The sequence below is a fragment of the Pseudomicrostroma glucosiphilum genome (assembly GCF_003144135.1).
Source record: "Pseudomicrostroma glucosiphilum strain MCA 4718 unplaced genomic scaffold BCV69scaffold_2, whole genome shotgun sequence".
Taxonomy (NCBI): domain Eukaryota; kingdom Fungi; phylum Basidiomycota; class Exobasidiomycetes; order Microstromatales; family Microstromataceae; genus Microstroma; species Microstroma glucosiphilum.
This window is the reverse complement of record NW_020289914.1, coordinates 155,982-170,993: the sequence shown is the minus strand read 5'-3', so window position 1 is coordinate 170,993 and position 15,012 is coordinate 155,982. Positions and strand designations below refer to the sequence as shown.

General features: G+C 57.1%; 4 protein-coding genes across 4 annotated transcripts; 1 reads left to right on the top strand and 3 right to left on the bottom strand.

The window, feature by feature from the left end:
• Positions 1 to 235: 235 nt before the first annotated feature.
• Positions 236 to 1,110, bottom strand: BCV69DRAFT_94096 (hypothetical protein). The gene has a single exon (XM_025495654.1). It carries the CDS (start codon positions 1,010 to 1,012, stop codon positions 521 to 523), a length of 492 nt encoding a protein of 163 aa, XP_025349838.1. The 5' UTR covers positions 1,013 to 1,110; the 3' UTR covers positions 236 to 520.
• Positions 788 to 2,567, top strand: BCV69DRAFT_280279 (hypothetical protein). The gene has a single exon (XM_025491557.1). The coding sequence runs from the start codon at positions 1,209 to 1,211 to the stop codon at positions 2,244 to 2,246; it is 1,038 nt and encodes a 345-aa protein (XP_025349837.1). The 5' UTR covers positions 788 to 1,208; the 3' UTR covers positions 2,247 to 2,567.
• Positions 2,568 to 2,728: 161 nt separating this feature from the next.
• Positions 2,729 to 3,136, bottom strand: BCV69DRAFT_296657 (hypothetical protein; the record flags this gene model as incomplete). Its single annotated transcript, XM_025494028.1, has 2 exons — positions 2,729 to 2,848; positions 2,984 to 3,136. 2 exons carry the CDS (start codon positions 3,134 to 3,136, stop codon positions 2,729 to 2,731), a joined length of 273 nt encoding a protein of 90 aa, XP_025349836.1.
• A 1,109-nt stretch (positions 3,137 to 4,245) lies between these two features.
• BCV69DRAFT_292157 (hypothetical protein) lies at positions 4,246 to 14,862 on the bottom strand (the record flags this gene model as incomplete). Its single annotated transcript, XM_025493783.1, has 5 exons — positions 8,595 to 14,862; positions 8,375 to 8,406; positions 8,281 to 8,333; positions 7,960 to 8,127; positions 4,246 to 7,935 (listed from the first exon to the last, which is right to left on the bottom strand). The coding sequence occupies exons 1-5, from the start codon at positions 14,660 to 14,662 to the stop codon at positions 4,246 to 4,248; spliced, it is 10,011 nt and encodes a 3,336-aa protein (XP_025349835.1). The 5' UTR covers positions 14,663 to 14,862.
• Positions 14,863 to 15,012: the final 150 nt, after the last annotated feature.

Genomic DNA, 15,012 nt, shown 5'->3' with positions numbered 1-15,012 from the left:
TTCAAGGACTACCGATAGGCAGTCTGAAGAGTAATGGCACCAGTGCGCCTGAGGTTGTAGAGACGGGAAGCGATGAGAGGATGGGAACGGCGACGCAGGAAGAGCGAGTGAGTCACGGCCGGTGACTTCTCCTTGCGTAACGGAAAGAGCAAGGTGAGGCGGAAGAGGCTGAGAAAAGTTCGGGTGCTCAACTGTGCTTGAGAGGGACTTGCGTAAGTAGCCGTATGGACGCTATGGCCGTGAAGGAGTGGTGAGGAAGGGCGACTTGTGTGCTTGGTGTTGAGGTCTTGTAGAATAGAGTAGGGTGGAGTAAGGACTGGAGCAGGCGGCACAAGTAGTCACCACCGTGGAAGCGTCTGGCGCCCCTTCGTGGAAACTCGGCTCCAAAAAATCGCAGCGCACGTCCTCTTCCGAGACGCGATTGACTGAGCACTTCGGGCCCCTGGCGCAATTAGTCGCCGAGCCCCGCATCCAAGGCGTGGGTAAGACCAAGGAAGCAACACCCAAGGCTCAGAGGGTCTCAAGTAAGCAAGTCGATTGAGAGGTCAGAATCGAGGCCACAACGAAGCTCGTCAACACTGACAATGACAGAGATGTGTACTGCTGTCTGCCACGTTGCAGCCGCTTCGTGGAGGATAGGCGGATACAACAAGCCATCGACCCTGCAAGGCCTACTGCCTGTTGTGAGGTGTCGGAAAGGCACCCGACGGTATAGAGGAAGCCTGCTGCAGTCATTCGACCCATGATCTTGCGAACTCAGCCTACGATCTGACTGGTCCTCCAAGCTGGTGTCTCTCCTCTGCCAACCCTGAGCGAGGTGGTGCGGAGCCGAGCGTGTCCTTCCCCCCCTGTCAGTCAGTGTGCCGAGGCCGCTTGCCGCTCGGCACACACGCGCCCCCGCCAAGCCCCGATTCGCTTGGGGCTTTGACAACACCTCCGCTTCCGCGACACTGCCTTGGACCCCCACGGGCAAACAATTGGTGCAGACCAGATCCCCTCCTGATTGTCTCATCTCATCTCACCCTCCCTCCGTCCCTCCTCGTCCGATCCTCTCCCCGCAATACCAAGCAGCATCGGCGTCAGCGTGCGACCATCCCCTCACCTTCCTTCGAAGCTTTTCTTGCACTTCATCTGACGTTCGGCACCTTGACCACCTGGTAACAACCTCCTTCAAGCTCTCGCCGACTCCCCCGCCACCTCCATTCGCCATGTCAAGAGGAAAGAAGAGCGGCTTTGAATTTCTCTGCTGCGCTATCCCGCTGATCAATGTGGGAGCCTACGTCACCGTTGTGGAGATTGCCATTGTCGCATTCCTCGTCGGAATCCTGGCCCTCGCACCTTCCTACTCCATTGTCGCTGGTCTAGGCGTGATACCCTCCTTCGGAAAGGCCATTGTCTCGGCCCTGGGATTCGTCACTGCCGTATGGCAGATTGTCGGTCTCGTCGCCGTTCGCAAAGAGGCGACTAAGCTCTACCACGCCTACACCAGGATCACCACCCTGCTCACCCTAGCCATCCTCGCCGCCACCATTGCCTTCTTGGTAGTAGCCGCCACACAGCACGATACCGCCCAGAGTGCCTGCAATGCCTCTTATGGCGCTACTCCCGCCACCACTTCGAGTGGTTACACCAGCTCTGCCATCTCTGAGAACTTTGGTGATCAGATCTGCGACTACTTCATCTGGGCTCAGATCGGAGCAATGGGTGGTCTGATCCTGCTTTTGGGCCTCACCCAGCTGTACATGTGCTTTGCCTTGGGAGCCTACGGTCGTGCACAGAGGCGAGCCACTCGAGACTACAAGACTGTCGGCGCAGGCGCACCCTACGAGTCAGCACCCGATGACTCCTATCCATTGACCGCCCGCAACGCAGAGGGCAAAGTCGACTCGGGTGTATGGGAGGACTCTCGTCGCAACTCCTTCTCGGCAGACGCAGCTTACGGTGCTGGACATAATCGTGCTGCAGGCCCCGCGAATCGTTATACGACTTATGGCGACGCTACCCCTGGCTACTCTTCAGGCATCGCTACTCCGCAAAACACCGATGGAGATATCCGTGCTGGTTACGGAGCGCCCGCTGGGTACCCAACTGGCAATGACTCTCATTACGGATCGGGAGCCGACTACCAATCTACCTCAGCCCATTATGCAGAGCCTGCGTCGGGAGCATATGGCGCACCTGCTGCAGGCCAGTACGGACCGCGCACCGGTGCTTCCGCTCCTTACGAGACCTATCACGCACAATGAGGGACGGAATCTCTGTGTCGTTTTTCCTCCCTCCCCTTCAGATTGTACATACATCGCTCCGCTCGAGCATCATCCCAGACCAACGGACTTTTCCTACCTCCATTCCTTCTCGTCTGACAGTTCCCTTCTCATCGAGCGTGCTGCTCAACACTGTAGATTGCACATGAATCCGTCCCCACATATGGCTGTAGCACAACCTCACTTCGCACCAATTGTTCCAGTCAATGACATGATAGTACAAACGGTCCATTGTTTTCAGACATACTGATCAGAACACGTTCTCATAAGATTCGGGGAAAGGACAGTCGCCCGGTGACGTAGCGTAAGTAGGAGTCACAACAGCACTCGATGTTGGGAATGCAAGGTATCATTCATTGGTATCCATCATTTCCCCCCACCTAGGCGAAACAAACTCCCATCTAGAAACAGAAGCAGAAACAGAGGTCGAGGCAGAGGCCCAGGCAGGGTCGGACGCTCTCTCTCTACGACTGCTCGTCAGCCTTGGTCTCGGCAGCGACGTCACTGTCAATCTCCCTATCCTGCTTCATGGCGTCCACCTTGGCTCCACGGGTCGACACGCCGGCGGAGTTGTCGATGATGTTCTACAAAGAGAGAGAGCAGCATAGCAAAGTAGTGCAGTGAAGTTGGGAGGGAAAGTGTCAGCTTCTTAGTCTTCATGTAAACACCTGCTTCCGGGAGAGGAGCTTTTCAGGAAAAAAGGGGATAGGGATACTCACGTCCTGGTCCAAATCGCCAGCCTCGTTGGCTGCCTGCTGCTGCTCAGAGCCAGTAGCAGCTCGCTCGTCTTCAGCCTGTGCGTCGATGCCAGAGTCGACGGGAGCGTCGTCCTCCTGGATCTCGGGCTCAGACTCGTTGTACTGGGGTGCCATTGTAAAGGAAAGTGTGTAAGATGGGATGAAGGGTTGATATATGGAAGATGGCGTGGGTAAGTAAGGAATGATCTATCAGGAAGAACCTTGCCCCCCGACCTTATGTACCAATGAGGCTCTTCCGACGAAGCACTGACAGGCGCTCCCGATTGACAAAGCTTATGCGATCTTTTTTTGGGAATGACGAGCTAAGCGACAGTTCCTCTCCTCTGCCATCCTTCCCTCTGCCGTCTCCCACCCCTTCGTCTGTTGATAGAAGACTCTACACCAGCCCCGACCCAAGGCTCCTTAGGGTCTCACACCAGAATGCAGGTGCCACTGCAAATAGACGTAGGCTCCCCTCTCAGGCTCCGTCCGTCTCAGGCTCAGCCCTGAAGAGTTCCTGGAAAGCCATGACCTCACCGAGGATCGCTTATCGAAGTCCAGCCTATGATGCGAGGAACCCTCCCTTCCACATTCTCTCTCCCTCTCTGACTGACAAAGCTTCTTTGTCTCCTCGCCAGAAGCGGTTTAGCTAACGCGAATCTGGAGGAGGAATGTTAGCTAACCCGCCAGGGTTCAAGCGACCGCTCGGGCGGGCGGGCGGAGCGGGGTGGAGGGAGCGAGGCGTCAAGGCGCAGATGGGGCGCGTCGACGTGCATGATGAAACATCTTCTGAGTGCGAGAGTCCTTCCGAAGTAAGCACCCACAGCTCCCTGCTCGGTGATGCCCCCCCCCCTCCCCCAAGGATCTGATGAGCTAAGAGAGTTGAAGAAACGTCGGAGGGATCGATCGCATGATGTGAGGCCGTTGTGGAGGCGGGGCAGACGTGGGCGGTAGAAGTGAGACACTATTTCCGGACCAGAGGATCAGAGGGGAAGATCAGCGAGCTGAAGTGGCGCGACGTGTTCTCGCGTAAAGTGGTCCGTTACGCTTTCACCGCGCCGAGGATTCGCTCCTTGTTCCGTCAATGGTCCTGGCTGGTCCTTGAACAATTCTCTTAATTTACGAAGATATACATGGTTACAATCCCAATTACGGGACGAGGTATGCATAGCTAAGGTACAAGACAGGGGCCAATAACGCGGCCCAGTATGGCACCTCTCTGACCACCACCACCACAAGTAGTCTCAAAAGACCTTCTCCCACTCGCGAGGTACCAAGGCAACCAGTCGATTGAACGCCTCGTTTCTCTTGACTACCTGCCAGAAGTCTACCTCCACCATTCCGCCCTTCGTCCCTGTCCCTGCACCACCAATCCCAGCCGCACCAGGAGGCATCTTGACAGTCACTCTTAGCCCCTCTCCACGAGCAACGGTAGCGCTCCACTTTGAGCCATAGGGCAGGTATCGCGAATCGAGTTTCTTCAGCCCGCGCACCTGTGCAATGTCCACCTGCAGGAGAGTCTTGACCTTCGGAGGCTGCTTCTCCAATTCAGAGGCTGGAATGGTGAGCTCGCCGGTGAGTGGATCGAGAATGGGCTGTTCCAGAGAAGAGGAGCCAGAGATGGAGCTCGAAGGGTCTGCATCGGCCAGAGAAGAAGAGGTGGAAACGGATGTGCTCATCCCTCTTCTGCCACGCGGACGCTTGGCAAAGAGAGAGCGGAAGGTGATCGTCTGAGGCGTGATGACGAGGTGGCCACAGCAATTGTCGTAGATCGACCAGTACGTCCCGTCTACATCTGCCATATCCTGCAGTCCGCCTGAAGATCCGCCAGGAATGCCCCTAGCGGCTGCGGCACTCTGGGCCGATCTGCTCTCGAGGGTTTCCAGGCCGTAGTTGAGACCTTTCGACAGATTGGTCAGGAGGAAGGAGCCAAAACCAGCAGAGGGCTGTACTTCATTGACCGGCAGACGCGGAAGTGGTACGCTTCGTTGGCCCGCGAGCATCTCACTCCCACGGATGGCCATCGACTTGCCCTTGAGTACTCGATCGGACCATTTGGACCAATTGATCTTATTGCCCTTGGCCGCAGCCGTCGCAGGCGTAGCGCCTCTGCTGACCCCGTCTGCTTGAGCCACCTCGTCTTCGTCATCCTCGGCGTCGGCTACCACAAATGTTGCGTCCTCTGGCCGAAGCAGCAGCGCCTGATCGCTAATGAGCGGCTTGCCCTTTGCAGCTCTACTGCGAAGAATCTCCAAGCTGTACTGCGCATCATTGGGAACGCCAGCGAAGATCCAGTCGAAGGGATTGCCCCACTCTACGCCAAGCCATTGTGGCCTGTACTCGGCAATGGGCGCAACAAAGAAGAAGCAAATGCCGAGGATGGCTCCCGGCGCTCGGACGATAATCACCGGAGTCAACAGACCGAGCGTGAGGAAGAAGGCAATGGATAGCCAGAGCAGAAGACGCCAGGTAGCTCGTGGTGATCGCCAGAGGGCAAAGTTCTTCGCCCGTTCATGGCCATCAGCAAGAGCACCAGCGACGACGGACACTTGAAGTCCGTACCTCTTCGAAGCCTCTGCTACCAGACTGTAGCGGCTTGGCGAGCGAGTAGGATTGATCGTCGCCGCCAAAGAGTCAGCAGCTCCGACCGCGGTCGCCGCTATCGAATCAGCGCTGATGCCCTCAGATTCAGCACCGACGGGCGCCGCTGAGGCGGCTTCGTCTGCAACTGCCACTGCTGCTGCCCTCGCCTCCTGCTTCGAGTAACGATCTCCCTCCGCTCGTCTCCTCTGCCGAGCAAGAATTTCCCTCAGCGTATCAGGCTTGGGTGGGTATGTCTTGAGGGTGAGAACGAGCATGATGGTAGCAAAGATGGTGCTAGCAAGGAGAAGGCCTCTCCACCAGAGGAATGTGTAGGCAATGAGACTGAGCAACGACCGTATCTTTGACTCCCACCGCCAAGTTCTGCGAAGCCGCGAGCCGAGCATCTCGTACAGGGGCAGAGCAGAGAGGTAGAAGCGCTCTCCGTTGGCTTTCAGAGCTTGCCAACGGAACTCCTCCGGTGTTTGAGCAGTGGTGGCAGCAGCATTCGCTTCGGCCTCCTCGCCTACAGGCAAGCCGCCCTGCAAGTCGACCATTCTATTTGGCGAAATGTAGGTCAGCAATGCTGTGAACCAGGCGATGCTGTATCCCAAGCGATCGAATTTGGGAGGCTCGCCATCACTCGAGTACTCTGTCCATTCGTACGTAGATGGAAAGAGTGACTGAGTGAGGCTCTGGTGGTGCGGGTCCAGAGGACCCGTCGAGCGCACCTGATATACGTGCTTTCCGAACTCGTTCAGATATCTCGCCACCTCAAGTTCTTCCCAGTCTGCAGAGAGGATGTGACGCTCCCACTCCTCTCGCTCTCTTTGCTTTTGCTCCCTCTCTAGAGAAGCAGCCCTTTTACGCGCAGCTGCCGCCTTTGCTGCCGCAGTGTCTGCCGCTGCTGCGCTAAACTCCCGAGGGGCAGCGGATTCAGACCCGGAGCTCGGCGCTAACGCATTCTCTGTGCCAGTTCTCCTGCGGACTGGTACCGCGGGAGGAAAGGCAGCAGTAGAAATTGCTGAGGTACGAGACTGCATCTTGATGTTGCTCTCTGTCCCACTGATGCCGCTCGCAAAAGAGGCATTGTCATCGAGGTCTTGGTCTTCTCGCGCATCATCCGCCTCATCCGCTGTAACGACATCGGGCGTTTCGGATCGAGCTGCGCCCAGAAAAGTAGGGTCAAAGCGTGGATCCGGAAGTACAGAGCGATCTTGAGAGTCGGCCAAGCTTGCGTCATCGTGAAAGATATCCTCGTCATGGTCGTCGTCGCTGGTTGTTCTGAGGCGACGTTGTTGCACTGTATTGCTGGGAGTCATATCGAAGCTAGCAAAGCCTCCCTCTTCTGACGGATCGAAAGAGGCAGGATCCGGACTGACGAAAGAGCCGTCATCCGATGTCGAAGACGGGAAAGTGATCTCCTGCTGGTCTGACACAAAGGACGGTGTTCCCGTCGAGGCTCCGCCACGGACTTCTTCCAGCGGGGGCGAGGTTCGTCCAACTGATGAGGCCACCGAGGCGTCATGAGAAAATTGAGAGCTCGTCTCGCCCCCACTCGCAAGTCTGCCGGCCACGCCCGACCTACGGGACCTCCTGCCAATGGATCCTGCTGGCGAATTCGTCGACGAGAGGAAAATTCCGCGCTTCCTTCTTGCCGGGGTTGTCTCCCCTTCCGAAGGATCGACGAATTGCTCGTCCGATTCCTCTTCGGCGCTTGTGTTGGTCTGGGGAGCTTTGGCCGCTGTGGAACCTGGATACGTAGGTACCCCAGCGGCAAGAAGATCTCGGGGCGCGTTTGGCTGAGGCTCGCTGGTGTCCTCATCGGCGGTGTAGCCTCTCCGACTCGCTTTGCGCGAGGTACCCGAGCCTGAGACGAAGCGGTTCATGGGCGCAGCAGATGGAGTAGCGGCTGCATCGCTTTGCTGGCTGATCTTGACGGGCCGCAACGGCAGCGTCGTTGGGATGAGTGGTTCAGCATCCGCCTCATCGCTGGACCCCGTCGGATCGGCTGAGGCGATACTTGTCTTTGGTGGAGACTTGGTCAAAGACGTCCTCCTTCGCGAACCATAGTCCACTAGTCCAGGCGTCTGTCCGGTTGGGGAAGACAATGGGGGTGCAGCCGCACTACCAGACGTCGTCCTCTTCTTCTCTGAATAACTCGAACTTCGCATCTTCTCGCTTTCCGAAGCTTCCGATGCTTCTTGTTCTGCTTGCCTTTGCTTGGCCTCGATTTCGGCCACGAGTTGGGACTGCCAATTGGTGAGGTCGGTCGCAGGAGATGTCGGCTTGGGTTCTTCTTCCGCTTCTTCTTCTTCTTCCGCTGCTGCACTGGTATCAGCAAGGCCGGCTACCTGCACAACCCGGGGTGGACTTACGACTGGGGGTGGACTAGTGAAGGCGCTGCTTGAGCGCGAGTTCCTTGGTTTGCGAGACGGGAATTGGGAAGGACTACTGGGAGAACCGAAGCCTAGCAAGGTGCGTCCTTGAGCGCCTGCGCTTGTTCCGGAGCCATTGCTCATGAGGGAAGGGAATGCAAAGTGGACCTTTATGTACACGAGAGATTAGAGGAGAGAATGAGAGAGCGGAACGAACGATGAGAATGCTGAGATAGATTGAGGAAGAGTAAAGGCGAGATAAAGGGAAAGACAAGGGGAATGGAAGCGAGGTGGTGAAGGCGGGATTCACAGACTTGAGACCATCTGCTTTTGGCTCCCCGCACAGCAATGCGGGGCGCTCCCCGAAGGGTCATCTGGCAAAAGGCAGGGTGCAGCGCCACGCCACGCTACGCACACGGCGCTTTCGCCGCCGGCACAGCACACGATCTATTCCAGACATAGAGAGGCAGAGAACGCCGAGAGAGAAGAGAGGAATATCCTTATCATTGACAAGACACTAAGGGCGATACGGAACATGCAACCATTGGGCCAGTCCACGGCAGGCACAGCAGCGGCACACGTTTGGGTATACGACGCGTCGGGCCATGCAGGCCAACCACGTGCTTCTCACCTACCGCCCCCCACCGCCCAGTCGATTCTTGAAACCCCCAACCAAGCCGCTGCTGGAACCCTTGCTCTTTGACTGCTTCCTCGTCGGTCCACCATTGCCTTCCATGAATCCGCTTCGCTCACTTCCCGGACTCTTGACCCTGGCAGGCCCATTGCCATCGCCATTCTCCCAGTCTGGCAGCTTCTCCCTCAAGACGTCATTGAAGACGGGCAGGAGCTTCCTGACGTACTTGAGGCAAGGAATCGGCGGAGTGACACTCGGAGGCGTGTATTGCAATTCCTCGGACTCCTTCTCCGCCTTGAGATGCTGGCCTAGAGGGTCCATTGTATCGAACCAGAATTGAGCCTGGTACCTCGCCTCTGTTCCTCGAGACTCGTTTGGCAGGGTTCCGTCGTCAATCGGTACGCCGGCGTCTTCCATGAGCTCTCGCATCAGCGCGTCAACGTCACGGACTTCCTCCTTCATCTCCTCGGTAGGAATGTCCTCTTCCGTCAACTGACTGGACGTGGCAGCGTCCGGACGAGCAAGGAGATAGTTCTGTCGCAGCTGCAACTCGTACGCGACCTTGGTCCACTTGGTGTAGACGGCCAGCTCATCGACTTCCTCCATGATCAAGTCCACGTCTCGGTCCGTCAGACGGCGATCTTGGAGCATGTCCTCCAGATTCACTTCCACGTTCCTAGCCGATCGGTCGGCAGGGTGCACTGGGTCGCTTGTGCTCAGCGCCATGAAGTCTAGACCAATTTGACACCATTCGAAGAGAGGACCAGAGATTGAAACGCACTCGTGGAAGATAAAGTAGAGGGAATTCTCATGTCGAGCGGCGAGAGCGATCCAGGCTTGAATGCTGTTGTCCTTCTTCTTCTTGGTATCAATCATATCCTCGACAAAGGCCTGCAGGTCGCCCAAACGGCCGCTCAAGTCTGACACCTTGGAGATTTCCTTGATGGCATTGTAGAAGACGATCGACAGCGTTTCCTTGATGATGGTAGGCAAGAGGGACCCACTTGCCATCTTCACTGCTTCTCCGCAGTCACGCTTCTTCAGACAGTCTCGCAAATACAGCTTGAGCTGAGCGTACTTGCGAGCATCGTCTGCTTCTGCTCGAGTTGCATCCCAAGTTGGCACTGTCAGATCCTTGTCTGTGTTTGCTTTTGCATACCCACTTGATGCCGGGTAAGCCAGATCGATGGAGCCACGGTAGGGCGAGCGGGCAAATGCATGCTGCATCTTGATGACCTTGTCCTGGACTTCCCGTGGTAGAGGGGTACCAGCTCCAGCGAGGAGAATCACCGTCAAGATGTCATCACCAGTCTTCTCGGCTCGGCCCTTCAGGGAGTTCCTTTCTGATCGGCTGCCGCGCGCAACGTATTCTTCAATGCGATTGGTCAACTCCTTGTCAGCGAGTTCCTTCTTCAGCGGCCCGATGTACTCCTTCTGCAAAGTTGTAGCCTCGCTACCGATGACGTAAGCGGCCACACGCTGGATGAGAGACTTGGCTCCTGCAGGTCGAGCGAGGAGCAAATTGAGAATTCCCTCGATGAGCACTTGGGCGTTTGCATACTTTAGTAGTTGTTTAGCACCCCAGTAAGGAAAGAGAGTGTGGATGCCCTTGACGACGCCAAAGACGGAGTCAGCTTGGGGAGAGCTCACAAAGAGACTGTGAAGCAGGTACGCTGCGTGATTACGCGCCCACTCCTCGGCATTGCGGTACTTAGGAGGAAGGTTGCGAATCTTGGAGACGTCGAGGTAGTTGATCGTCTCGTCCAGCCCGTCCTCGTTCTCTATGATAGACTCCTTCCAGGCTTGCCAGTCTGTGCGAATACGCGTAGACTCTTTGCCCGCCTTGCGCCAGACCTCACCTTCTGGGCCATCGCCAAAGAGATTATCGATTTTCTTCCACAGGGCTGCGTCGATCCTTGCAGGCTGGTCGAGACCGCGCTTGACCGTGCCTTTGCCCCACTGCTTTCCGACACCCCATCGATCGCTACCGGCCTCACCTGGACCAGGTCCTCGAAGTTCAGAGGAGCCTCTCACCCCGATTCCGCGGGCAAAGTACACCCCGAGATATCGCGTCGCTGCGAGGGAGAAGAAGCGTCGCCTAGAGTACTCTGCCCTTTCCAGACTGGTAGAGAAATTTCGAGCGGCCACTTCGTCAAAGAAGACTTGGATGCGCTGCTGCCACCATCGGATCGGAGCATCCTTGAGACCGGGGAAGGTTGTCAAGTGCGTATGGAAGAGATGACGCAGGATGTATGGCTGTTGAAGATTTTCCAGCCGACGAGCTTCATCACCATCTCCGCCGGCGTATGGGTCTCGGACGCCTTCATCGTCGTCCATCCCATCCCCTGTTGTGTACTCGTTCTTGAGGTCGAGCTTCACACGGGTCAGCTCGGGTCGATCCAGACTGAAAGGGAAGCCATACTGAGTCAGGGCGCCAAGCTTCTCGAGCTCCTCCCACTCGGACTGCATCTGAATGCAGACTAGAGCCTTGAGAAGGTAATGGCGCTGGATGGGAGTCAACTCGCGATAGGTAGCCTTTGACCGCTTGCTAGGCTTGCGACTTGGCATGCTCGAAGGACGCTGCGACTGTCCTTTGCTCGACTGTCGCTTGAGAGGTCGCAGCTCACCTACCCTGTCGTCTTCATCACGGAGTACAGCTGGGTCGTCGTCTCGTAGATCAGCAGCCATAGCCCCACCGGCTGCCCCCAATGCGGCTGCTCCCACAGTCGAATTGCCTTTCTTGCCTCTGAGTGAACCGCGTCTAGAGGACTGTGACCCATGTCTAGACATCGGAGGCTCGATCACAGGGGGAGGCTTTTTGCCCAAAGATCGAGCACTGCTCTTCTGAGGTTTAGCTGGCGCCGGAGGTGACTTGGTGCGACTCAGAGGAGCTCCGCCAACATCCTCACGGTCGGGAGAAAGCGGCGGCTCTTTGCGGGAGAGGGTCTGAGGTGGCATTACCTCACGCGTGGGGCTGACAGGGGCTTGTCGTCTAGTAGGATCCTGGAAGATCTCCCCAACCTTGGGTGAGTCTCCGTCCTTAGACTTCTTGCCGTACGTCTTGAATCTGCTCATCTGTTGATTGAAGTCGTCTTCTTCTGCTTGATCCGCACCTTTTCTGCGAGCCAGTCGGTCGTTTGCAGCGATACCGGCAGCAGCGAGCGGCGCCGCTGCCATTAAATTCCTCTGCGGTGAAGACGCGGTGGTGGTCGGCCTCTGCTCCCGTTCAGAGGGTGGGCTCACAGGTGGTGATGCCAGTGCAGCAACTGGTGGCACTGGCTTCCTTTTCGAAGAGACGTGAGAGGAGGTTGTCCCTCGAGGAAGGTCCTCACCATCTTCTGCGAAGAATTCATCTTCATCGCTGTCGACCGGCACGGGCGAAACGGGAGGCAAGACTGCGCGAGACGCTTTGCCTTTTGATTTGCTCTTGCCCGAACCTGTGGTCTTGAGATTGGCCGGAGCTCGTTGCGACGATGCAGGTGGCGGCTCGTGTGGCGCAGCCACGACTGCGGCTTCTGAATCGCTTCCGTGGGAGAAGTAGTCGCCCTCAGCATCGGAGTCCCAGTGAGTGTTGTCGTAATTTTCGGGGTCAAGTGCCATTGGGACTTCATCAGGAACAGCCTTCTCGTCGTTCTTTGAGCTATTACCAAGAACACTGCCTAGCAAGCCTGCTCCCAGTAGACCTCCAACTCCAGCAAGAGCGGTCTTTCCGTCAGGCTTCTTTCCCTTGCTGTCGGCCTTCTCCATCGGTGCGCTCCGAGCGAGTCTTTCGTCATAGACCGGTAGCTCTTCCTCCTCGGCTGCCGGGGAAGGCTTGATTTCCTCTTCAACAGGAGTGCTGCGCACTTTCTTTTTCTTCGTCTTCTTAGGGGCTTGCAAAGCTGGCGCTCCCTTTGTCTCTACCTCCGGCTCTGTCTCGACTGGGCGACCTGTTTGACGGTACCCTTCATCTAGGGCCACAGCAGCGGAGTTGCGTATCGAATCGATGCCAGGCTCCGGTCTAGGCTGGACAGGAGGATCATTCGCCTTCGCCTTCGCCTTCTTGCCTTTGGCCTTCTTGGATGAGGTGGAAGTAACGGGCACTGCAACAGACGCTGGCTCGGGCACTTGTGCCGGCGCGGGTGCATTTACTTCTTCCGAGCGTCGGCTGGGGGCGGCAGCCTGTTCCGGAATCTCTGTGAATGAGTCATCCTCATCTTCAGATGCCGCATCCGACAGATGAGGACCAAGTGTGGCGATGTTGTTACCTTGACGGAGCACAGAAGCAATGTTATCGTCGTCGTGAACGTCAGCCGGTTCTGCAGGCTGAACGTTGCCAAGCGAAGTGAAGTTGTCGTCGTTGGCCTCCTCAAAGTCGTCCTCGTCGTCGGTCCAGCCCCTTTCCACGCCGTTGGATCGCGTGGTTCCTTTGGACGGCTTGTTAGAGCCGAGAATAGGAGGTGCACCTGGTCCTCTGGCAGTGCTAGGCGACAGGGGGCGATCTCGAGAGAGGCTGCTGCGATTCTTTGCGCTGTTCCTTGGTCGTTCCCTGGACACCCTCCTTGAAACAGGCGGGCTGGATTGTGCGTCTTCTTCGTCAGCTTCCTCAATGGTATCGTCCTGCTCAATTCTCCTGGCGCGACGGGCTCTTGCTTCTTGAGCAGACATCCTGCCAAGACCAAGCGGTCTTGTGGAAATGACCGATCTGCTGTCGTCGCTGACGTAGGCCAGATCTGTCAAGCCGCCAACGGATACGACTGAGCCCGCGCTTGGCTTGCGCGTGGCCGGGGTATTGTACCTCCTGCGTCGAGTGTCGTCTACAATGACAGCCTTGGGCGCATCGTTGGACTTCTTGCGGCCGAAACTCAACATTGAGACCCTTTTCTTCTTCTTAGGATCTTCTGCGGAGAAGTCACTTGCTTTCGGTGGCAGAGACGCCTGATCGGTGCCTGACTTCTTTCTGGTCAGAGCTGCAGAGAAACGCTGCAAAGCACCACCGTTCGCTCGAGGCGGGGAGGATTCCGGCGTTATGATTATGGGCGCCGTTGGAGGAGGAGCAGCCCCATTGATTACAGAGGCGTCAACAAAGGATTTGAATTCCAAATCGTCGTCGGACTCCTCGGCCTCTCTCGCCGCTGCTGCCAGACGGGCTGCTTTTCTGTCTTTCAAGCTTGTGGTGGTCCTCTGGGTGGGTCGAGGAATCGGCTGTGCCACCTGGGGCTGAGCTGGAGGCTCGCGCGATGCCAGCTGGGATTTTGACTGTTTCGGTGCAGACTTCTTGGGCGCGTCCGTCGGAGGAGTCCCCTTGTTCTTCCCAAGAAGCTTGGCCAAGAAACCGCCGCTTGCGTTTGCGGGCTTCTCTGCTTGGTTGGCCGGTGGGTCCTGCAATACTGGAACACCAAAGGGTATCACACCCTGGCCCTGACTCTGCGAAATGCTGGCATTGCTTTGAGACGCAGGCCTTCCTAGCTGGAGCGACTGTCGCCTCGAAGTCCTGTCGACTTGAGTAGAGCGTCTCCTTACGGGAGCGTCCTGGAATCCCGTGTCGGCAGAGGTGACTCTCGACATTTCGGCAGAGGGCCGGTCGATCGGTACGGACCTCCTCTTGGCCGAGGCGTCCCGACTGAGACTGGCTCGAGGAGCAGCAGGCGCATTCAACGCAGGTGCAGCCACATTCCTATCAATCTGTGCGGACCGTCTTTTGGTCGACGTGTCTCGACTGACGCTCGGCCGGCCTGCATCGATGCGGTCCACCTGCAACGAGGATCGTTTCTGTTGCGACGGTTCTCTGTCCAGGGCGCGACTGGACGTCGTTGAGGCTATCTTGGAGGGAATGTGACTGGCTGCGGCTCCGTCATTGTAGCTTTGCCTCCTGGCTGTGCGCTGTGATACTGAAGTCGCTCGCGACGCATTGCTGTCGTTCCGAGGTCTTCCCTGCGAGTCTAGTGCGAAGCTGTCCCTGGGCTTACTGTATGAGTGACGCGCCTGAAAGACTGGCGGCGAAGAGACTGGCTCTGGTGGGGCCCTCCTATCTCCAAGACCCATGGACTGCACGATGGACTGGCGATTAGCACGCCCCGATGCTGCCATGATCGGACTGAGACTGAGGGAGGACGAGCAGAGGTGATAGGAGTAAATACCACAGAGAATCTACGATGGTCGACGAAGTCAGTGGATGCGGTCGATGGAACGTACGTGTTGAGGAAGAGGAGGGAAAGAGTTGAATGGATGAAGAGACGAGTGGATGCAAAGGCCAAGCTTTGAGGGTAGGAACAGAAGCAGGCAAGGCATCCAAGTGGGCGGAATGAAGAGCACTAAGCTCCTGGTGCGTGAATCAGTAGGGAGAATGAGGCCCAGGGCACTGCGTCGGTGCCTCTGTGTGGCGGCAGGCCGTGTGTCCGGACTTCGCTTAGGCTTCCCGCCGATGCGAAAATGCGGGG

Bases quoted from the DNA above. Each gene is read 5' to 3' on its own strand.
- BCV69DRAFT_94096 (XM_025495654.1), bottom strand. From the start codon at position 1,012: ATGAGACAATCAGGAGGGGATCTGGTCTGCACCAATTGTTTGCCCGTG.
- BCV69DRAFT_280279 (XM_025491557.1), top strand. From the start codon at position 1,209: ATGTCAAGAGGAAAGAAGAGCGGCTTTGAATTTCTCTGCTGCGCTATC.